Raw genomic sequence first — 25,382 nt, 5'->3', positions numbered from 1 at the left:
TGGCCAACCATTGTTTATACTTTTATCAATTTACCGTTAAATTAGGCAAAACATAGCCAGGCTACTATGTCATAATGACTTAATCGTTATTACAATCATACTAATATTTAGATACCAGAACGTAAACATGCATTGTTGAATCCTTCATAGTTGTGTCTTTTCAAGGAAATGAAATGCACCTAATATAGGCACCTAATTAGTTAAAAAGCCTGGCAGCAATTTGGGGAAAAACAAAAGATACACGAAAACCGCCCGAACAGTCGACGAGCGAACATCTCCTGAAGATGCCTCGTGGAGGGGCGAAACACGTGTCGAGTTGCACGGTTACTGTCTCATTTGTGCATATGCCTGGTACCTTTGCTGCATGTGGGTAGTAGGACTACATCACAATCATTTAGTCAAACTAAGCTGAAAATCTGCACTTTTAGAACGTTAAAAAAATACACAAATACAGCCCCCAAAACGCCCACCCTTCAGCACTTCCCTATTCACGTCCTTCATTTTCACTTGTGTTATTGCTGGGAAGAACAAATGACGTACTCCCCAGCAACACATGTCTGTCTGTTTGGTTTGAAGAAACATTACTTATACAATGTAATATTCTGTATGTCCAATATTATTTCATGAAATTATAATAATCACCCTGCATCCAAGCCTTGATTATTCTCGCGGTTACGCTACTAGGTAGGTACCAGTTTTTACCAGACCGTCAAGAAGGGTTGTTTTCGTTAATGTACAGAACACGTGTGTACGAGGGCGGGTCAATAAGTCCGTGACTTTTGGAATAAAACACAGATTTTTTGATAAATAAATCATTTTATTTTTCAACGTAGTCCCCCTTGAGCTCTATACACTTTGTCCAACGCTTCTCCAATTTTTTTATCCCTTCCAAAAATTTGAATTTGTCGAGGTCCTCAAAATAGGCCCTTGTTTGCGAGATGACTTCATCATTGGAGTCAAATCTTTTTCCACCAAGCCATTTCTTCAGGTTTGGGAACAAGAAGTAGTCACTCGGAGCCAAATCTGGAGAATAGGGCGGATGAGGGAGCAATTCATAGCCGAATTCATGGATTTTTGCCATGGCAACTGCACATGTGTACTTGCATTGTCTTGGTGGAAAAAAACTTTTTTCTTGGCCAAATGATTTCGGTTTTTTTTTCAAATCGTATTTGAAGCGGTAGGTAATAAGGTGGCATAATATTCCCCATTGATTGTTCTTCCCTTTTGAAGGTAGTCAATGTGGATTATCCCGCGTGCATCCCAAAAAACAGTCGCCATAACTTTATTGGCTGACAAACTCACCTTGGCCTTCTTTGGTGCCGATTCACCCTTAGAAACCCACTGTTTTGACTGTTTTTTGGTCTCTGGTGTGTTGTGATGGATCCATGTTTCGTCCACTGTTACAAAACGGCGCAAAAACTCCTCCATATTGCGATCAAACAACGCCAAACCTTCCTGTGAAGTTGTTACACGATTGCGTTTGTGGTCGACTGTGAGCAAACGCGGCACCCATCTTGCGGAAAGCTTTCTCATGCCCAAGTGATCATTCAAAATTGAAACCATTGAGCCATGCGAGATCCCTACGGCTTCCACAATCTCTTGCACTTTCAATCTTCGGTCGGCCAACACCATACCGTGGATTTTTTCGATTGTTTCGGGTGAAGAGACTTCAACTGGGCGTCCAGGGCGTTCGGCATCTTCAGTGCTTATACGGCCACAACGAAATTCAGTAAACCACTTTTTTACGATTGAAATCAATGGTGCAGAGTCCCCATAGTATTTATCAAGCTTAGCCTTGGTTTCGGTAATGGTTTTTTTTCGCAAAAAATAATGCTTAATGAGCACACGAAATTCACTTTGTTCCATTGTTTCCTCAGATTACTGGGTAGTCTGATAAAGATAGCTGTCAAACACAATCTAACAAACGCAGCAAGTTCAAATTTTGTCAGGAGTCACCTCATAGATGCCTGTTAACAGGAGTAGTGTTGCTTTTTCAGTAAAGAGGTCAGAAATTCAAAAAGTCACGGACTTATTGACCCGCCCTCGTATCTTCTGTGAAAATGAATAAGTAAATAAAACAGTTAAATATGTGAAAATATTTAATATTTATTTTCTATCCTAACATACTAATCTATATGAAATGTATCGTCCAGCTGTTTCTGATGACCGAATGATCTTCACCACCTGAAAGCAAAAAATATGTTCACATCCTTCAGATTCAAAAATGTATAACAATCTCCTCTATGGCTTTTTTATTTCACTACCTTAGAATTTTTCTTTATTTACTTTCGTTCAAAAACTAACTTTCTCATAGACTCAGTACTTAATACTAAATTATGCACATATTAAACTATGCGTTTTTTGCAATTACTGGAATATTTCATGTTTTTTGCATAACACATCAATATGCCCATAACATGTCTAACCACGCAACGTCTTCATTCGCGTATAGTAGTAATAATTACAGGTGTGTATGTCACTAGAAAATAACAAGATATGCTAGTTTATACATTTCCTGGGAAAATGATATAGACTACACAGTAATGTACTAAACAGAAGACTACTGGAACTTGTAAAACATTTGCGACAAACTCTGAGATTTAGTTCTGAGTTGGTCTTCATGCTTTCCTTAAGCCAACTTTGGTAATTACAAACTGGGCAAAGAAAAAATTCAGTAGGTATAGGTCGATCGGTAGGACTAAGTCGATATTTTTTATTTACATATTCCAATTAAGGCTGCCCACCCCCGTCAGACTTCTTTCAGGACAAATAATCAGGCAGATTGTAGGAATATCTAACTAGGATTTTCTGGCTGACTTATTGTGTATGAGCACATTGCAGTTGCTACCTATTTTTCTCCCACAAAAGATTGGTCACCAAAAAATCGGATGTGGACAGGCTGCCTAATGAGTAGTAATAGTAAGTAGCTTACCTGTCCTCTTTTAAGTCCAAAATATCTTGCTACTGGATCACCTGCCTGTATCCTCATCAACATGTTCTCTTTCAATTTACTGTGATACAAATTGTTAAGGAAAAAATTATATGGTATAGAAAACTAGTTCTGGCCCACAGCTTTACTTGCAACTCCTTCCAGCATATTGCTTTCGCGTATTTCCATGTTAGATGAAGGCCCACATAAACATAAGCATTGATTATTTAAATATAGCATTGATAATAATGATAATATACATTTAGTAAACACAAACAATCTTGATAAGACTTTTTATAATAAAAGTCTGTTTAAAAATAAAATACTGTTGAAAATAAATGCAAATAATCAATTGACTCATTATTTTAAGCAGTAGTTCATTTGTTTCATATTTTTTGAATAAAAGTCCTATCAAGAACCTTTAGTTAAGTGCCCGCTCAAATGGGATCAAAAATCATCAAATAACCCCTCCCGCTGTGGGTTAGCAGCGGTGAGGGAGTGTCAGACTGTTACTGACTAAAAACCGTCGTGTTCCGTCGCAGGCCCTTTATGTAACAGGGGCGCGATAACTCTTTCGAACAATCCCGCAGTCCCGACAGGAATCTCTTACAGGATGGGATCTCTTACAGGAGCGCGTGGAAAAAGGATACTATCTAGTTAATAATTCAGCCTTCTCATCAGGTGTTAGCACAATGTGTTCCGGCACCAGCTCATGTTCAGTAATGTTGATCAGCAGCTCTGACTCCAAGAACTGCTCCAGAATGTACTTTGGAGCCATGTCCACTAGCGACTGTTTTGCTGATGGCGTCATACCTGGAAGAGCAGAGATTTATCAGTATACTTATGGACCTATTAACTATTGAAATAGTAGTTAAGGATGATGTGTGACATCCCCAAACAGGCCTATATGGTTTAAGTAAAACAAAGACTATGCCACCTCTTAAATAGTAAAAATAAATACAAGGGTCCTATTTATTGTACAATTTAATTGAAGGCATACAAATGTTGGGGCCAGGGTCTCAACATTTGTATGCCTTCAATTAAATTGTAAACCTGCTAGATATTAAGCATTTTGTAAGGATTTGCATCAATAAAGCATTTATTTATTTATTTATAACTGTGCAACCATGGGCTAATACCATCTGATGTAGTAGGTAGATATTGGAAATCAGTCAAAATTCATGACTTACTTTTAGTTTATGGCTTAAGTATAAGCTGTCTTACAACTAATAAAGGAAATAAATGTTTACCTGCTTGTACTACAACAATGGCTCTGTGAATATTTTCTTCCTGCATCCTCGTACAATATGTTTTGATAGTTTTGATACCAATTTTGGGTTCATCGGGAAAGAACACGAACATCTGATCAGTAGGATCATCATTGTGGGCTACTAGTACAATTAAATCACTTCTAGCAGGTCTCTTCTCACTGTAAAAAATATATTTCAAATGTTCAATATACTGATATGCAAAAATAAATAAACCACTGAGAACTCTTTTAATTTAAATTTTATCAATTTGAAATGTCACAATTACAAATTGCATATTCTCGATGATATTTTCTCTGACCTCTATAGTGCATATTTTGAATACAATAGACAATGTTGTAATAAAAACTTTTTAGACAAATGACATGGCCATAAATAAAACTGTTTTGAGGCAACAATTTTTTTACTGTGGTAAAAAAATTATAATGTCAACACAACAAACAACACTTTATTTCAATGTAATTTCATAAAAAGCCAAATTGTATGCTAGAATTTTCTATGAATTTTAGAACAAACAAGTACTGAGTATAAAAATACAAAATTTAGAAGGAACAGTATGGAGATCTTGGATGAAAAAATTAAGAAAACTTTGGTGGAGCACACAGTGTCACAGACTACAAGACTTCACCTCGGTAAGTTCTCTAATATAAATACTTGGTCACCTTGTAGACTGTAGTAAAATTATAGCGAATGTGTTTTTGATTCAGCCAAACCTTTGTAATAGTGTTGATGATGCTACAATACAAATTTCATACCTGGGTTTATCACCAAATTGCTCTTTGAACTGCTCCAACGTTTGATCCAATTCATCCTGTGTTACCAAGTATCCACGGTCATGGCATAACTGGAATCGAAAATTGTATGTTCACTATAACATGATCTCATGTAAAAAGCACTAGGTATTTTAGGGTGTAGGAACTCCGCTCTTACAAAAGCCTCTATTTTATCACTGTATTTATGTACATAATAACTTTAAACGAGCTTATAAACAGCCTTTAGTACTTAAATAAACACAGAAACTTAAAAGTTTAAAACTTTCTCACACAACATAACCTCACTTACCTGCATTACTGTTTTACGGATACGCCAAAGTTTATAAGTTTCCGCATCGTCATCCATGGTAAATAGTTAAATATTGGATATTCTTATTGAGTTTAATAACTATTTATCAGTTTAATTCAATCTGTTTAATATAAAATGTATGATCAACAATAACATGAAACAAGTGTCGCTGTCTATTTATTGTCTGTGATACCTCGTAGTAGTGATGTGACATAGAAACTCGAAATAACTCGTATATTTTTATTAGTTTATTAAAATGTCAATTCGACTAAACATCTATAATATCAAGAATCTTTTGCGACAGTACACAAGGTATTTTGATTTTTGGATAGCTATTCATAACGTCATCATCATCATCAGCCTATCGCAGTCCACTGCTGGACATAGGCCTCTCCAAGTGCACGCCACTGAGATCGATTCATAACTAGGGCATGCAATACCGGTTAACCGGTTTCGTTTTTACCGGTAAATCGCCCATTTTTGCGAGTTTTAAATTACCGGTAAAAATAATATGAAACCGGTAATTTACCGGTTTTTACGTTTTTCTGATAAAATATAGCAATTGTTCATTTAACGTCAAATCTTTGTTATGTAGCCTGAACATAATGTAATGTTGCGTACATTACGTATTGTAAGAGTGTTAAAGTTGCTGTTTTTTAGGAAAAAAAACTTGTGTGTCCTTAGCTATCTCTAGGTTAGATACACATCTTCTTTCTCATCTTAATTTATAAAATCTAAACAAATTGTATTCATTCGGTTATTCTGTTTTTCCTCATAGCTGTCAGCTCATACTAGGTACAAATGTAGCTAATGCTTATTTTACCTACTCTATGACCTTACTGAGCAAGGGCTTTTACTTCACCACCATGCGGACAGCTCTGAGGACACGGTGGAGTGTGAGGGAGAATATATAAAACCATGTAATCATCTAATAAAAGTCAGTATTTACTCATCAATTGTCGTGTCATTTACTCTCGAACCTTAACACAAATAGGCCATCCGTACATGGCGACCCTGCCAGCGCAGTAAGTGCGATACGCGATGTTTACATATCTTTGACCAAATCGGGACACTTAGCTTCACAATGCAGTGCATCAAATGCAATCTTTGTTCGGGACTTGAGGACGTGAGTTAGCTATCAACCGACTACTCGGTACGGTGATCAGACTCAGGTACGGAGAGGACCACAGGCGAACGGGCGCAGGGCTACTGGGACATTCCACGGAAACAGAGGTAGGTCCAATTTTTATTCACCAAGGTACCAGCGTTCGCATTATTCGCAAATACATACTTTGAGTAACTCAGACTCGCAGCAAAGTTCGAATACCACGGAGAATGAACAAGAAGAAAACCAGTTTTTTCGGGACTGATAACATTATTTTATCATGTAATAGTGTAGGCTACGTGAATATTAAATCTCGTGATAATTACTCTTATAACTTGTTAGTTGACACCGGTGCATCCATTTCGGCCATTAAATATAAACATGTGCACGAGCAAAACATTCCGATCCATATCGAGAAAAGTTTTGTAAATGGAATTGGAGGCAAAGTCCAGGCAATAGGATACGTTTATCTGAACTTTGTTATTGGAAATCATACTCTCAACCATAAATTCTTTGTTTTTAAATCATTGCCATGTAAGGGCAGTGGTATTCTAGGGCAGGACTTTTTAAGTAAGTATAAATCGGTGTTAAATTTTGGCAACCGGACTTTGTTACTATGGAATAACAATTTAAAGATATCTTTACCTTTGGTGATGACGAATAATAATATAACTATACCGGCGAGATCAGAGTCGATTCACTTTATTCCGGTATCTGAGACTGATGAATGTTTAGTCAATGCAACAGAACTGCAAGAAGGGGTCTTTATTGCCAGTAGTCTAGTTAAGCCCACAAATGGATTAATACCCATTCGCGTTTTAAATACGTCCCAGTCTGACTTAGTTTTAAATTCTATACAACCCACTCTTTATAAAGCGAGTGAATATGATATATGTTCGTTTCATGAAACCACTCATAACGCTGATCGTGTTAAGAAAGTATTTTCTTTATTATCGCTTAAACATTTAAATAAGGAAGAACAATTATCAATCGAATCCATTTGCGCGAAATATTCGGACATATTTTTTCTTCCGGGTGATAAGTTAGGTACTACGAGTTTATATGAACACACAATAACTTTGAAACCGAATGTAGCCCCCGTATATGTCAAGCCCTACAGATTGCCGCATGCTCAGAAAGCTGAATTAAAGAAACAGGTGGATAATTTACTGGAGCAAGGAATTATTGAACCTTGTTCTAGTGAATGGTCTAGCCCAGTTGTTTTAGTGCCGAAAAAATCTGACTCTAACGGAGAAAAGAAATGGCGGTTAGTCATAGACTACCGTAAACTTAATAACTGCATATCGGACGATAAATTCCCTCTGCCCAACATTTCTGACATATTAGATTCCCTGTCTGGATGCATTTACTACACACATTTAGATTTGAACCAAGGTTTTTTTAATGTAGGACTTGAGAAAAGCTGTAGAAAATATACATCATTTTGTGCGGACGCTCAATACCAGATGACTAGGATGCCTATGGGGCTCAAGACCAGCCCGAGTTCATTTTCGCGTATGATGACGATAGCAATGGCCGGGTTATCATATGACAAGTGCCTAGTGTACCTTGACGATTTAATATGTATGGGGCGCAGCCTTTCAGATCACAATAAAAATTTAATACAAATATTTGAAAAATTGCGCAGCGCAAATCTAAAGTTAAATCCTTCAAAATGCGATTTCCTGAAGAAGGAAATTCTATATTTGGGCCATGTGGTGTCAGGCAATGGTATATTGCCCGACCCAGACAAAATTAAGGTTATAGAAAATTACCCAGTTCCCAAAAGTACGGATGACGTTAAGCGTTTTGTTGCCTTCGCGAACTATTACAGAAAGTTCATAGCAGATTTTGCAAACAAAACATACTATTTAAATTGTTTATGTAGGAAAAATTCAAAATTTGTTTGGGACGAAAATTGCCAAAAATCATTTGAAAGTATTAAACAAAGTATTATGTCACCACCAATTCTACAGTACCCAGATTTTTCGGAACAGAATAAATTCATTGTGCAAACTGACGCTTCTGGGTATGCAATTGGTGCTGTTTTATGTAATTCAGATGGCCGGCCTGTAGCATATGCTAGTAGAAGTCTCAATAAAGCGGAAATGAACTATCCCACAATAGAAAAAGAGCTCCTAGCTGTGGTTTGGGCCGTAAAATACTTCAGACCCTACCTATACGGTCGGACATTTATAATTCGTACTGATCATAAACCCCTAGTGTACTTATTTAATTTAAAAGATCCCTCTAGCAGACTGTTCAAATTTAGACTTATTTTAGAAGAATATGATTACGTAATCGAATATGTGAAAGGAAAGGAGAATGCAGCTGCAGATGCATTGTCCAGAATAAAAGTGACTTCAAAGGAACTGAAAGAAATGAATGAATGCTTGCATGCCATGGTCATGACGCGCGCTCAAAAGAGACAGCTAGGCGCTGCTCCTTCGGATGATATGGTACCCACCAACGATTGGCCTGATCAACCAAGAGTTGTGGAAACCCATATCAGGCCGAAAGACGCAGTAGAGCTACGATTTACTGACATTAGTAATTTAAATAAACTTCGAAGTGATCATTTAATAACATTTGAAAGTAATTTATTATTCTATGTTGCGCAACAGAAGACAATATTTATAAATCCAGCGTCTCAATCACAAATTACGCGAGCCGAATTTGCGAGAGACCTGAGCGATTTTTGTGAAAAAGTTAATATTGTTGAAGTATATTTTATTAAAAATCAAAATAACTACGTATTTGTAGAAAAACTAACAAGTGAAATAAAAAAGTGTAATAACTGGAAAGGGCCTAGATTATGTATCTTACAAGACGTCGAAAGAATAGAAAGCAAGGATGATAGGAAAGTGATACTAAATGACTTTCATCTTTTGCCCACGAGTGGCCACGCGGGCATGAGAAGAATGTTAACTAACATTAAAAAATATTATTTTTGGCCTGGCTTAGAAACTGACGTTCAAAATTTTGTTAAAAAATGCCCCCAATGTCAAAAGCATAAGTATACGTTTCAGGTGAAAGAGCCTATGACAATTACGTCAACAGCTCATTCGGCCTTTGATAAAATCTTTTTAGATATAGTAGGACCACTAGATAAAGACAGTTATGATTATACTTACATCCTTACATTACAGTGTGAGCTATCAAAGTATGTATGTGCCTATCCCCTAATCACTAAAACATCGGCTGAAGTAGCTCGTACCTTTGTGAATAATTTTATATTACAGCATGGCGTACCACGGGAAATAGCTACCGACAGAGGTGCAGAATTTATGTCTGAAACCATTGTACAGGTTTGCAAATTACTTAATATTAAAAAATTAAATTCAACTGCGTATCATCACCAAAGCATCGGAGCGCTAGAAAATACCCACAAAAGCCTCGGCGCCTATTTGCGAATCCAAACCGAAGAAAAACCTGAGTTGTGGAGTACTTGGTTACCGTTCTGGTGCTTTGCTTATAATACGACAGTTCACACTTCAACAAAATTCACACCCTTCGAACTTGTTTATGGTAAAAGGTGTAATTTGCCAAATAATTTGTTAAAACGTGTAGAACCTCTTTACAATTACGATAGCTACCCACTGGAACTAAAATACCGGCTTCAGGTTTCTCAAACCGAAGCGCGAAAAAATTTAGTTACTAGTAAAGTAGACCGAAAAAGTAGATATGACAGGTATGTTAACCCTGTACGCTATAAGCCTAATGACAAAATCTTAATTAAAAACGAAACTGGCAATAAACTTAAACAACTGTACTCTGGACCATATACTGTAATTAGAGATTTGTCACCCAATGTAGAAGTGGAAATAAAAGGTAAAACAGACATCGTACACAAAAACAGAACCAAATTGTTTTATGTTTAGAACTACTTAATGTTTAATATCTATTTTTAGACTATTGATAAATGTGTTGTGACGCATACAGTATCAAATTGCTTAGGTTAATCCGTAGACTCAGTGGTAAGCGGAGACGGATCGCAGTCGCGAGATTGTAGGTTCGAGCTTGAAATGTACTGCAATGTATGTGTTAATCGTATGTCTAATTACTTATATATTAACTTGTGTTTATATTCTAATGTTATGTACGAGAGGAGTACACATCGTTTAATACTTATATAAATTGTACTCAATAAATTAAGGTCATAATATTGTGTATTTTAGTAATAAAATAAAATGTATTTTTTATTTTATTTTTATACTATGGGGGAGATGTGAGGGAGAATATATAAAACCATGTAATCATCTAATAAAAGTCAGTATTTACTCATCAATTGTCGTGTCATTTACTCTCGAACCTTAACACAAATAGGCCATCCGTACAGGAGCATACAGTCCAGGTGTGCACTGCCTGGGAAGGGTACCGCCGTGTTGTCGTCGAGGCAATAAGCAGCGGCGACCTTTCGCGTCCTTCCCTGGTTCAAGCCATGGTCCAGAGCTAGAGGGAATGGGAAGCCGTCGCTTCCTTCTGCGAAGTAGTCATGCTCGAGAAGGAGACGGCGGAGCGACTGCGTGTAGCAACTCTCATCCCAGCCGCTGTAGTGGACCAGGAAGACACCACGGGCGACAAGGGTTAAGAGACGACTCCCGGCCACCGTAGGCGTCGGTCTGTGGGCGGTGAGTTCGGGTGGCTCATCGTTCCACCGTCTGCATAGACAACAGACGACACGGCGGAACTCTTCCCAGGCAGTGCACACCTGGACTGTGTGCTCCATTGTATCCTCAGAGCTGTCCGCATGGTGGTGAAGTAAAAGCCCTTTTTTTTGTTTTTTTTAACGACGTCAAAAATCATCAAATGACCCCTTCCGCTGTGGGTTAGCAGCGGAGTGGGAGTGTCAGACTCTTACTGACTAAAAACCGTCGTGTTCCGTCATAGGCCTTTTATGTACCAGGGCCGCGGTATCTCTTTCGAACAACCCGCAGCCCCGGAAGTAAAAGCCCTTGCTCAGTAAGGTCATAGAGTAGGTAAAGTAAGCATTAGCTACATTTTTACCTAATATGAGCTGACAGCTATCAGGAAAATCAGAATAACCGAATGAATAAAATTTTTTTACATATTATAAATTAAGATGAGAATGAAGATTTGTATCAATTGTATCTAACCTAGAGATAGTTAAGGAGACACATAAGTTTACTTTCCTAAAAAACAGCAACTTTAACACTCTTACAATATGTAATGTATGCAATATTACCTTATGTTCAGGCTACATAATGAAGATTTCACGTTAAATGACCAATTGCTATATTTTATCACAAAAACGTAAAAGCCGGTAAATTACCGGTTACATATTATTTTTACCGGTAATTTAAAAATCGCGAAAATGGTCTGTTTTACCGGTAAAACCGAAACCGGTAAACCGGTATTGCATGCCCTAGCTTTCACTTCAATGAAAAATATATTTTTTTACGGTAATTCTTAGCGTTTATCCCGTCTTGTGACGGGGTCGGCTTTCCGTATCTTCCTTCTTCCACTTCGCTCTATCCTCCTGAATAGACATCTTCCTCTTCGAGTTCGCAGATTTTCATGTCATTCATTACGACACTCAACCACCACGGTTTCGGCTTGCCTTTGCGCCTTTGACCGGGTATATTGAGATTGAGTATCACATTAACACTGCCGATGTCCTCAGGTGTCACTCCTTTTTACATTTTCGTACCATCGCAGCCGTTTCTCTTGCATTTTGTCGGCGACATCGCGTACGGATGGTACTGACTACTGACATGTTTTTTGTTACGGCCCACGTCACAAAAAACGTTTACCACCTTATACTTTGCATATTTATTTAGGTTTTGCTTTAAGGCTACCCAATCTTATTGTTATAATATCACATTTTAAAAAAATTACAAAAATTACCGTTTTACCGGTTTACCGGTAAAAATATTTTTATTACCGAATTTTTACCGGTAATTTTTGTTTTACCGAAATTGCATGCCCTATTCATAACGTACGTAATATTAACACTTTCGCTGCCCAGCTCACCTATGCAATTCCTATCCACATGCCCAAAAATATTTTGCATAATTACATAACAACCCGGTATTCGAGTCCAACAGCGCAATTGTATCGGAACGGGACCCTTATGCCCGAAAACCCGGCGTCCGGGTTCACTTAAGCCCCGCCCACCGAGCGTAGGGCTACCCAAAATAATTTACTAGAATATAATTATTGTGCATTTTTGATCAGAATAAAGAAAATAAATCCCGTCTTGTTATTTAATTTATTATGTTGTTAAAGAGACTATTTTTTTAATTTTAACGTACATTATGTTAGAACAGATTTACTTAATATGATTTATCTACATGTTTCTGTAAGCTTTTTTGTTAATCAATACAACGCCGACGTGCTTTGTTTTAACACCTGCATAGGATAACAAAGAAAATAAGTATCTAGTTTTTAGTTTAAATACTCGTAATCTCAAAAAACATGCCGACGCGCTTTGTTTGTCATTTTACGGGCCAGAGATAAAGAACCATAAATCTCGTTATTGCACAAAAGGCAATAGATGCACTTTTGTTTTAACTTTAAAAAAAGTTTTCGGCAAACGATTAAAGGTCTTACTCAGGTAAAAACTTAACCCTTCTTTGCTGCTAAAAGTAGGTACGTATTTACAAAATAATTTAAGCTCATTCGGTATCTGTTTGCACTTCCGGCTAAACCTATATCGAATACTCTCTCCCGTGTTACGTTTGTTTATGTTATTAATATTTTCAAAGAGATTCCCAAATGAGATACTTTCAAAAACCTTTGAAATCCGTAATTCTTCTCATATTTTGTAAATGATATGTGATTTAGCTGTAAACACTAGTATTTTTATATTACTTTGACCTAATAATAAATTTATTTCCCATTTATATTAGGCAAGGATTATCTTTGCGAATTTAACGTCTCTTGATTTGGACATACATCAATAGATGGCGCGCGTGAGCGCATTATTACTAACATCAAACAAGATCTAACCTAAGTACGCATGTACCAAATTAATACAATACTGGAATGAAGCAATAACTGGATGGAATAATACCAATTTACGTTTTCTAATCCGTTATAAACTAAAGCGATGTTTTTTCAATTGATTTCATTTATTTACTTTTGACAACCCTTACAGCTTACTTAGCTATGGACTCGCTATTCGGGTCCTGGGCATAAGCACATGCATCTATAGCTACACATAGCGACGACTCGGTATTCGGGTTGCGGGCATAAGGAATGAACTATGGTTCGACTCGAATCCCGGGTGCTGGGCATCGAAAGTGTTAATGTCCTTTTTCACTATCATTAAAATATGTCATATTTCAAAACCACTCCTTCTGTCATCTGAATTTATCAGAATAATCGACTATCATGTCTATGATTCGGCATACCAGACAAGACTATTTATTTATCGTCTGTGGCGTTCGAATTAGTTGATTTTCTAATTGAAGTTTCACTCAATCATTGAGAATTTGAGATTTGTCTTTCTTTTATTGTAATCTTGTTATCAACACAAAATAACGAAAATGGCTGGAATCAAAGGTGTGTATTACTTTTCCAGAATTATAACTTTCATTGGTTCATAACAATCGGCCTTGTGCTACAATGTCTTATTTGTAGATAGTATGACTCATGTTATTTACAAATATTTTTTTAAATAAATGTTTCTTTAGCCTTTCTACCTGTCTAATCATATCAATATTTTTTTTCCATGTACTTTTCACCATTGCCTTGGATCAGGGTGAGTTTTATTTCGAGTACTATAACTAGGATTGTTCTACAAACAAAAATGATATGTTATTTTACAGACCAGATGCCTGCATTCTTAAATTACTATCCGTACATAATGTTGTTGACCTGTTTTCGATAGTTTTTTATCTCACATTCGTCAATAAAGGTTCATTGTGTTGTGTGATGATAAAGAATAGTTGTAACAAAAGAGTACCTGCTTATGTCACACTATATTTTTAATTGTGACACTATTAGATGTAATATTCGTGTATCATGATTGCTAGATTTGCTCATAGCTTCTTGAGTTTAGAATGAAGATTTTCGATGTGAAAGGCATTTAAACAATCCATCTAATGTTAAAAATTTAGGCTTTTATTGGTCAAAAACTTTCATTGCTTTATTTATTTATTGAATTGGATTGTCAACAGCATCTGCAGAATTACATCAGGCAGAATATCATTTAACAAGATAGGTTTAGTCTGCGCTCTCAGCTATAGGCAAGCTGATGCTTATTGCTAATTCGAGGACAAAGCCACTGGACACTAGTTTCTGACTTGACATTTCTTAAGCACCTGTAATAGTTCATACAAATGAAATAAAAATATTTGACTTTCATTGAGATATAATTTTTTAACCAACCATTTAATTACAAAAAACTAAGCCAACTAGATTACTCCTCAATTAATTAATACCTAACAAAAAATTGTTATGTCATAGAACAGGAACATTTTATGTGTTTTTTTTAACTAAATAAACAATTATGAAAATAGATATTTTTTATTTCAGTTTGGTGTCCCTGGCCTTTGCTGGTTCTATTGGAATGACCTTTGTTATTCTCGCCTGTGCCTTACCACAATATAAGTAAGTAAAGTTATCTCTGCTTTTTTTGTTGTCTGCACACTTTATCAGTATAATATCCTGTAAACATATTGATACAGTGATGCTTTTGTTCAGTGTAAGAGCTTTTGAAAATTATATGTAATTTAATTAGATATTATAATATGACATACTATATAGCTGTGCTGTATCCCATGTTTTGGCCCGTGTCCCTGAGTAACTTCTTTCCATACTCATACAAAAATAATCTTGTGTTACTTGAAATATTCTAGCTTCCCAACAGTGAAAGAAGTTTTCAAATCAGCTCAGCATTTTGGAGCCCTTCAAACAAACAAGAAATGAAACCTTAATTAAATGAAAACACTGAAAGGCATAAAATACAATTTTGACTGTTGGTGCATTTTATCACACAAATATAAAAAAAACTCAAACCACAGTCTGTATTTAGGTGTATTTTCATATACATTTTGTGTATTGTGGGAAAATGGCTAGGTTTAATGACAATAGCTAAGTAAAACAATGGTTATGATTGTGATGCCTCAAATAATAGTAATATGAGATAAGTGTATTCATGCATATTGAAACGCTGAGCCTTATCATAACTTTACCCTTGATGATCAAGATTGATCAGTGTTTTAGATGAGAGTCAAAGAATGTACGGAATCGCTGTATTTAAAAAAATATTGGGATATTTTTAATCACAAAGTTTATAATATTTATTATTCTAAATATTAGAAGTTGTTCTAGTCAAAGGAGAAATTAATAAAAATTATTTGCCAATTTATTTTTATTAATTATGCTCAGAATAAAATTTTATTATGAGAATTCACCAAAAAATGACAGTGTTCTTAAGACACAAAATAAAAATATTGTCTATTTTTTTCTAGATTATGGTGGCCATTCTTTGTGGTTCTGTTCTACATCCTATGCCCGATTCCTACAATGATCGCTCGCCGTCACTCAGAGAGCACCGGAGGCAACTCGCCTTGCATGGAGACAGCTATTTTCATCACTATGGGATTCCTCGTCAGCTCCTTTGCGCTTCCCATCGTTTTGGCTCGTGCTGCTGTGGTAAGCTATATTTTTTGTACACATGAAATTGCTAAAATAGATGTAAAAAACTTTGAAAAAATATTTTTTTTTGGTTTTAAATTAGAACTTAAGCTGAAATCTATCTTTAAATGTATTGTTTAGCCAAATCCAAAAAAACGATGTATGTTTATGCATGACTATTTCACGTTTGGCTGAACCGATTTTGATGTACCACATACCATACCACAGTATTGGTCAGACTTATTTGCCAATATTTCAATTTTTTTTGTAAATATGTATAACCAGAATATTTTATGTCCAACAGATTGCATGGGGCGCTTGTTATTTAACACTGGCAGGTAATGTCATAGTGTACCTCACCATTCTCGGATTCTTTACCATCTTTGACATGGACGACTCTGACTATACAATGTGGTGAGAAATCTAAATGTTGTTGCAACTTGATGGACGATCTTAGGCAAATAATATATTGTATCGTAAGATAATGTTGTGGTTTTGTTTATGATTAAGTCTGATAATGATACTGATAGTGTAACTCGAAGGAGGTCTATGATGTTAACAACATTTTTTCTTTCAAATTATATGAATACTGAAGCTGAGAAACATCTGTTAATATTTGTCCAGTATTTGGAGTACAGAGGGCTCGTAGAAATATATTAAATTATCATTTGAATTATTTTATTGTAACAGTTCGTATCTGCAATGTTTGTTTTAATTAAAGATAAGGGCTTTGTTAATGTGTTTCTTTGTTGCTGTATGTTTCTGTTTATCGACAAAATAAGTAATGTATGCAGAAATGGAGTTCTAATAGACAGTGAGTACAAAATTAATAAACTGCGAGCTATGGCTAATCTAAGAAATATTTGATAATCATGAGGTTGTGTTATTTTTTTGTTCTTACGGACTGTTACTTCTTGATTGATGTACTGATATTATATACAAATATACTTTTATCCTTTACGAATCAACATAATTTATGTGAATTTTATAATATAGCATATGTTACACACATATTTAACAAATAATATTCTATTTGTTACTATTTAAACTTGGATTAAGAGAAATTTTAGTGTAAGATATAATTGGAGATATTTTTTTATCATCAACTAAAATTCAGAACAACAGTTATCGATATTGTGAACATTTATGAGCTTGTATCATGAAAATTAATATTTCATGTACTAACGGATAGGAATACTTAACAATTTTATTTAATGCATGTGGCTGAGAAAACTTATTAGGAAAGCAGAAGCAGATGCCAACTCATGTCTGAAAACTAGAACATCACTAATTTTAATGGTTGGTACCACTTGTGAACACCAAACGTAATAATAATGAGTAGGTAGTGATAAATTTAGTGGAAAAGCCATTTAAAATTAATGATGTTTCTAGTATTATGGCAAAGGCTCTAGATGTAATACTGTAGTATTTGGTACTTTCTTAATAAATGTAAAAACAGTGGAGTGAGAACTATTGTAGTTAAGAAATACCTACGTAAAATCTGATTATTGAGATGCTTAGTTTGCTAAACATAAATCTGAAAATAATCCAATTTGAATATTTTTTTAAGTCTGACATGTCCAAAACTTCGAATAATGCATGGGATTGGATAGAGAAACGTTGAAAAAAAGGTTGTGTGCGACAGATCATTTCTTTTCTCTACAAAGGAATAATCTTCAGAAATGAAACACAAATACACAAAGTTATGCATTAAGTTTGGTAATCAATTCGAGACAAGCTTGTATTTGTTGCGTTGCTTTATCGAAGGCTGAATAAAAAAATGTTACGCAACGCACTGCGTGTTTTGTAACTTATAGTAGTCATTGCTTGTTGTATTAAGGCGTAATGGAAAGTGCAACAACATTCAAAAATCATTCCACTGTGACTCAACTCCATTAAAAAAAACAGGAATCCCTTGATGTAATTTTAGTGGTAAATCTTTAACGAAAATTAACTATTAACAACTTATTACGTTACTATTGAGGTCTTCAAAATTAAAACGTTAAAATTACATTCCTGTAATGTAAATTGTGTAAATATAGCATTATATAGTATCAGGTCACAATAAATATCAGCTGCTTTATAAATCGTTGTTTCATTATTAACCTACGCATTAATCTGTTATTATTATGAAGTACTTGGTGGACGGTGCACCTTTGAACAACTTGAGAAATAGAAGCATCTAAACGTCTCCTACTTGCTTCAAAGGCGAGGAGACCACCCAGGGAGTATCTAAAATAGACTAATCAAAATATGAATAAGTAGGATGATGAGTATAACATCTGGCTCCTCAATAAGCTCGACTTTCAAGATCGGTGCAACGGTCAACTTAGTTAATTTTAACAATTATCAATCTTGCTTGTTTTATAATTATAATTCACTACATTTTATACTTAGCACATTAAATTAATAAAAAATGTATAATAATGATGCTTTTACTATTTTATTGTTACGTGTAATGGAACGTAAATTAATCATCTTCCGCTGGTTTGACATTTGCTACACGTCAAAATTCGTGAATCTACCAGTGATTGTACCGCACCCACTAAAGTTTTCCTCAACAATTTTAGTGATTTCTGATTAGAAAAGTATTTAGCAAGTACAGAATCATGGGCGATCATTTACCAGCATGTGTCATTGATGTGGGCACAGGTTACACGAAGCTGGGCTTTGCCGGCAACAAGGAACCGCAGTTTATCATTCCGTCAGCCATAGCGATAAAAGAAACAGCGAAAGTCGGCGATCAGAGTACTCGACGTATGACTAAAGCTGTAGAAGATTTAGATTTCTTCATCGGCGATGAAGCGTTTGACGCCACTGGGTACGCTGTGAAATATCCCGTACGTCACGGTCTCGTCGAAGATTGGGATCTCATGGAACGTTACATTGAACAGTGCATCTTCAAATACCTGAGAGCGGAGCCAGAAGATCACCACTTCTTGCTCACTGAACCGCCACTGAACACTCCTGAGAACAGGGAGTATTTAGCTGAGATTATGTTTGAGTCATTCAATGTGCCTGGTTTGTATATTGCTGTGCAGGCCGTGTTGGCGCTCGCAGCGTCGTGGAAATCTCGCACCACTGCTGAGCGTACATTCACAGGCATTGTAGTGGACAGTGGAGATGGTGTAACCCATATAGTGCCTGTAGCCGAAGGATATGTTATTGGGTCATGTATTAAGCACATACCAATCGCTGGCAGAAACATTACTTCATTTATTCAATCACTACTTCGTGAGCGTGAAGTAGGTATCCCACCAGAACAAAGTTTGGAGACTGCAAAGGCTATAAAAGAGAGGTACAGTTACATTTGCCCTGATATAGCGAAAGAGTTTGCCAAGTACGATGCAGACCCTGGTAAATGGATGAAAAACTACACAGGTATAAATGCTATTACTAAAAATCCATTCTCTGTTGATGTTGGCTATGAGAGGTTCTTGGGGCCTGAGATATTCTTCCACCCTGAGTTCTCTAATGCAGATTTCACTGTGCCTCTGAATGAGATGGTAGATGAAGTCATTCAGTCATGTCCCATTGATGTGAGGAGAGGTTTATATGGCAACATAGTGTTGTCTGGTGGGTCGACAATGTTCCGTGACTTTGGGAGGAGACTGCAGCGAGATATCAAGAGGACTGTTGACGCGAGGTTGAAGCTGTCAACCACTCTATCAGAGGGCCGTATCACACCTAAGCCTGTAGATGTGCAAGTGATTTCACACAACATGCAGCGGTATGCTGTCTGGTTCGGAGGCAGTATGTTGGGCTCAACACCTGAGTTCTATCAAGTGTGTCACACGAAGCAAGCGTACATGGAGTATGGACCCAGCATTTGCAGACACAACCCTGTGTTTGGCACCATGACATAAATTTATATCATAGTTAATTGCCAGTATTCAAGTCAATAATGATGTTGACTATTTTTAAGCAATTATGAATTTATAATTTTAAGATTTATTTTACTTAAAAGAGACTTACTAAGTATCCTTATTTTATAAGTGTAACTAAATGTTGATACATTTTAATGTAATGGAGCATGGTTTTTGTATAAACACATTTAATTCCAACATTATGTTTATTAATATATTTAAATATTCAATTCATGTAAAATCTAATTTCTTAGCTGGTTTTGATTAAAAGGCATTTAATATTGCATTCCAGCTTTTTACCAAATATAGAGTCTTGATATAATTTTTATTTTATTTCGTCTATAAACCCATCTAAGCCTTGTTTACAATAAAATTCTATCTTTACTTCTCATGTCCTTAGATGGCTGACTTAGAATAAGGCTGTTGTGTCTCAGAGTCGAGAAATATACCACATTATAGTTCAGATTATAATAAATAAAACAAAGGAATTATTTGCTATAGCACTATGATGTTTTATGTTCAAAAATACGTAGCATATATTGTAAAACAAGATTAAAAATCTTATCTTGACCCAACTGGGATTAGTCATTCTTCCTCCCTGAGTAGTTTATAACTCGAATAACAGATGGCGCTTTCATAAGAGGTTACTGATTAGTGTTTCCATAATAGCCCTAAAAACGGACAATATGAACAAAAAAAAATTAAGTATTCATGACATCTGTTTAACTATAATAAAGAGGAAATTATCAAATCAATCTTGGTAATTGTGCCCTATATATAGACCTACGTACAAAGCTGGTAAAGATTTTTTATTTTATTTTCGCACTAGCTTTCCGCCCGCGGCTTCGCCCGCGTGGAATTCGGTTCACCCCTCCCGCTGTGGGTTAGCAGCGGTGAGGGAGTGTCAGACTCTTACTGACTAAAATCGTCGTGTTCCGTCCTAGGCCTTTTATATACCAGGGCCGCGGTACCTCTTTCGAACAACCCGCAGCCGCGGCTGGCCCTGGCGCTACTGGGCCCCACTGATTTCAAAACAGACTAATTCGCGGCGAACCTTAACACCACGATACAGAAAAGCACAACGCCATCTATCGAGCTATCGGGAAGCTCGCGATTGAACAATGAGCTACAGGTTAAAGCGCGAGATATCATTGCACTTCTTACGTATCTTAAAAAAAACAACGTCACCACGTTTTAAAAAGCTATCATTCCACTTCTTATGTATTTTAAAAACACATCGTTACCACGTTTTAAAAACACCCAGCGCCATCTATCGCATACCTCAAGAACGAAATAACTTAACTAATACTTATACCAATTAGTAATTCGTTGAATTATAGTTAATTCAGGATAAGTAGATGTAAAAAAAACAGTTAAGACGATAAAACAAATCGTACGTCATCCCTCGGAAATTCCTCATTTTCGAGGATTCATTATCGTATCATTTAGCTTCTAAATTTATATGTTCATATTCGTTTGCAATATATAAGTAGATGTAAAAAAAACAGTTTAGACGATTAAACAAATTGTACATCATCCCTCGGGAATTCCTCATTTTCGGGGATTCATTATCGTATCATTTAGCTTCTAAATTTACATGTTTATATTCGTTTGCAATATATTACCTTGTTTTAAACGACACACAGCGCCATCTACAATCCATCCATCAAGCAAACAATATTTTTGTTTTCCCTCGGGAATATCTATTTTTTTCGGGATAAAAAGTACCCTATTATTTAATCCGGACTTCTAACTTTACGTCTGCAAAATTTCAAAGCAATCGGTTCAGTAGTTACGGCGTGAAAGCGGAACAAACAAACAAACAAACAAACAAACTCACTTTCCGATTTATAATATTAGTAAGGATGACTTAAGAATTTTAAATTGATTTGTTGATGGTACCTACATTTCGTTTAATTGTACCTACAGATAGTTTTTTTTTTTGCCGTTATAGTCGAGGTTATAATAATTTGTGTTCAATCGAAAGTTTTCAGTTTACATACGTGCCCGCGTAGATTAGATAAGTACCTATGTTCGAATTAGGTACTTACCTACTTATCCCCAACAGTAGGAATCCTTTATGTCAATTATTTTACCTGGACTCATTGTACCTGTGATTTTAAAGTACCTAACTACCTATAGGTACTTGTTTTATATCCCAATGTACCTAACTCATTATATTCACGCAGAAGTCCGTATCCAACTAGTGCAGGACAGACAGAAGGTACCTACCAACCTACCTATAGGTATAAGATGTAGGTACCTGGTTAGGTAGGTATTTATGAAAAGAACTGTGAATGACGGGAATGTTGCTCTTTTCATTACTCGTCGCTAATTAATGTAGGAACTGTCTCGTAAGCAGATACCTAATTTTACATCGGGGAGGGTTGTCATCGGATATTTGAACTCTGCAGCGAGACATGTGATTTTCTGCCGGTTTTAATGATGTCTTTCAGGAAACCTATAGGTAGGTATCCTGAAACTTAATAGGTAGGTAGGTACCTACCTACAGGTAGAATTACTTAATCTAATCTAAACTGCGATAACCTACTGACTCGGTAGTGGTTAGTTAGTATAGTTCGGCCATTCAGAGAATGCGTTCCTGACACGTCGCGATTGAACTGACGACGTAATAACATTCATTGATTATTGATATAATAATGTTGTTTTAATGCTCCTCAATTGTTAAAACGGTAAACAACCAGCAAAAATATTTTTATCGTAACTGCAACGCCATTGCAAAGTTACGTCGTCAGTTCAATCGCGACGTGTCAGGAACGCATTCTCTGAATGGCCGAACTATAGGTAGTCCTACTCAGTAGAGTAATTTTTATTGACCATAATAAGTTTCGTGTTGTGGGTTAGGTACCCACAAATTCATTGATGTCGTAGGTAGGTATTCTTGTCAGAGTGGTCGTGGTCGTCACTTCGTGTGGTGGCGCGCTTGAAAATCCGTCGCCATTCGTCTCGTGTCTAAGTATTGAAACTTTTCGTGTGCAGTCGTGAAGTGGATAATCAATTTAGATATAGGTACATATAGTACGTAGATACAAAAATCCTTACTAACATTATACTGTAATAACATAAACAAACGCTCGGAATATGAAAGATTAGGTAGGTAGGTATGCAAAGTTTAAACTTAGTCAAGTTTGACTTGGATAAGTCAAGTTCGAGCAAAGTCTAAGTAGGTACGCTTAACAGATCTCGGCCTGAGTTTAACCCGTCTTGTGTGGGTAGTTAAGTAACTTTGGTTAAACATGTCAGAAAGAAGGAACTATTCTACATAGCGGAATAATAGCAGGAATGTAGGTGGACAGGTAAATAGGTAGACTAGGTACTTAAATATATACTTATTATATATATATATATACTTAAATATATATAGGTAGGTATACCTACCTATATATATTTAAGTTTTAACATTTACGTCCTTTCTAACTTTTTTACCATACCATCCTAATTACCAGGCAAAGACATTGAAGATATTCAGTAGGTAGGTACTTATAAGAACTTCAGGGGTCTCTTTCTCTATAATAATAAGCTATTAATAAATCAAGGCCTATTTACCTACTTATTATAAATCTTTTGAATAAGGCAACATTTAACGGACTTTCTGATTCAAAATCAATTCTATCTGCCTACCAGAGACACAAACGTTTTATGTTAAATTAGCGGTGACGTTTGCTTTAATAATGCCCAATTCTTATGAAAATTATCAAAGGTAGGCTCCATAATTAGAAATAAGCAACATTGTAGCGGCACCCCTGCGTCTCCATTCGCTGGTAACGCCAGGTGGCACGCAGGCTGCAACTCGTTTTTACAAAGCACCCTCTCTAATTAGTTGGGTGCCGTCGACTCGGTCCTACTCGTACGTTGCACTGGCTTACACGAATGCCACAAAAGAGCCAATTTCCGAACGAATCCTTGCCAATTCTACGCCTCGGTGACACGCTTACAGATTAGTTACAAGTTTACAATTAGCTCATGTTTTTTTCGTCTGTTATTTTGTCACAGGCCTGTATTCAATAAGCAATAGATGACTTATAGACAACCTTCTTGAGATGTGATATAACAAAAGGTAGCTAGGTATGTGCAGTCTGTTCTTTCGTAACAAATTCAATTTCAGGGGATCGTAATGAGGGTATTAAGGGCAGGAGACATTTTGGAAGGTTATGCCCCATGCTAATACTTCCGGAATCTCAATAAGTAGGCATTGAACTTGCTCTTTATCAGATCAGATAGACATTTGTTTTCGAATTACCATGGTGAACATTTCGTACAATCTTGAAATAAATCCTTCAAAAACTAGGTACCTTCTATTAGGTATCTCTCATCTGAATTAATACTGAAAAGGTATTGACTAAATTTCTTCAACCCGAAATTCTTTTTCAAAGCTCTGTCTCTATTGAGCAAGCTCCCCTTTTGAACATAGTATAGAAGAGAACTGGATGATATACTTAGGTATTTTAATTTTGAATCCAGGCTAACAATCATTGCTTGAAAACCTTTAACATTTTGTCAATACAATTATGACTACCTATAATACCAATACCGATACATAAAAATAATTAGCAATTTAACGAGCTCTTAACACGGCAATAAACCGTAAGGGGTCGTAATCGTAATCTGAATCAGGTTTCCATTATCGTTGTAATTATCCATAACCATAATGGTCAATAACAATAATATCATTGTTTGTTTTACCTCTATCTACTTATTTACCGCCGTCATAAAAATGGGTAGTTCCTAAAAGGTTAGGTTATCTGTCCCTGTGGGAGTCGTAAATGGCGACAAAAGGTTGTTATCATGAAGATTGGTAGCTGAGTGCACCTGTGGACTAGTGCTACCTTATTTATGATGACCGCTGGACACTGGATTAGCATAAGTCATTTAAAACCGGCAGTTGATGCCCGTAGTGAACCTTACAAGGGACCGTGCTACGCTACCATCAGTAGGGTAGGAACATGGGATATTACTTTTATGGGTAGGCAAGCGTTGAGCCATAGTAGCATCTCTAAAACAATTTGGGTTGTTATGAAAATGGTTGGACAAACCTGAAACTGTTTGTACCGAAATAAGATATTGAGGATTTCAATGGAATTTACCCATATACATACTGACATTACTTGGAATTTATTTGAACGTTAATTGCTGAAATTCAACTTAAAACAACATTTCAGTTGAAGCGTACGTTTCAGTGCTTGAACGTTGAACAGGTTTGTGGCAATTTATGAGGCGCTATATTTCATCTCTCTTAAATGTCTCGGCTGCCAAATGTCTTAACTATAGGTTATATAGGTAGTCCATTTAAATGATAACTAATACAATGTGTTGATCGTAATTAAGAAATAAATGTGTTTTTACTGTAAGTACCTGTATTCGATACAGTCATTAAGTACTTAAAAGAATAACAGTTAGGTAACGCTTGTACAAACACCTGTCAAATAAGTGAGGTAGTGGTTAAGGTAATGCTTCATGCATTAAATTCTCAACTTAAACTTTAGCGGCATAAACTTTCTTTTGGGTTTTAACCGTTGAATGCGCAA

At 36.1% G+C, this 25,382-nt stretch overlaps 3 protein-coding genes across 3 annotated transcripts; 2 read left to right on the top strand and 1 right to left on the bottom strand.

Annotated features, from left to right (window-relative positions):
• Positions 1–2,086: 2,086 nt before the first annotated feature.
• On the bottom strand, positions 2,087–5,460 carry LOC124638530 (DNA-directed RNA polymerases I, II, and III subunit RPABC1). The gene is made up of 6 exons (XM_047175504.1): positions 5,260–5,460; positions 4,953–5,041; positions 4,180–4,358; positions 3,580–3,742; positions 2,933–3,011; positions 2,087–2,184 (listed from the first exon to the last, which is right to left on the bottom strand). Exons 1-6 carry the CDS (start codon positions 5,314–5,316, stop codon positions 2,119–2,121), a joined length of 633 nt encoding a protein of 210 aa, XP_047031460.1. The 5' UTR covers positions 5,317–5,460; the 3' UTR covers positions 2,087–2,118.
• Positions 5,461–13,739: 8,279 nt separating this feature from the next.
• On the top strand, positions 13,740–18,057 carry LOC124638293 (leptin receptor gene-related protein). Its single transcript, XM_047175227.1, has 4 exons — positions 13,740–13,891; positions 14,866–14,941; positions 15,805–15,988; positions 16,275–18,057. The coding sequence occupies exons 1-4, from the start codon at positions 13,876–13,878 to the stop codon at positions 16,386–16,388; spliced, it is 390 nt and encodes a 129-aa protein (XP_047031183.1). The 5' UTR covers positions 13,740–13,875; the 3' UTR covers positions 16,389–18,057.
• A 406-nt stretch (positions 18,058–18,463) lies between these two features.
• On the top strand, positions 18,464–20,158 carry LOC124638310 (actin-related protein 3). Its single transcript, XM_047175244.1, has one exon. It carries the CDS (start codon positions 18,580–18,582, stop codon positions 19,834–19,836), a length of 1,257 nt encoding a protein of 418 aa, XP_047031200.1. The 5' UTR covers positions 18,464–18,579; the 3' UTR covers positions 19,837–20,158.
• The last annotated feature ends 5,224 nt before the right edge of the window (positions 20,159–25,382 follow it).

The sequence above is a fragment of the Helicoverpa zea genome, chromosome 17 (genome assembly GCF_022581195.2).
Source record: "Helicoverpa zea isolate HzStark_Cry1AcR chromosome 17, ilHelZeax1.1, whole genome shotgun sequence".
NCBI lineage: Eukaryota > Metazoa > Arthropoda > Insecta > Lepidoptera > Noctuidae > Helicoverpa > Helicoverpa zea.
Note: the sequence above shows the minus strand (reverse complement) of the source record. Positions and strands in the feature narration are given on the sequence as shown.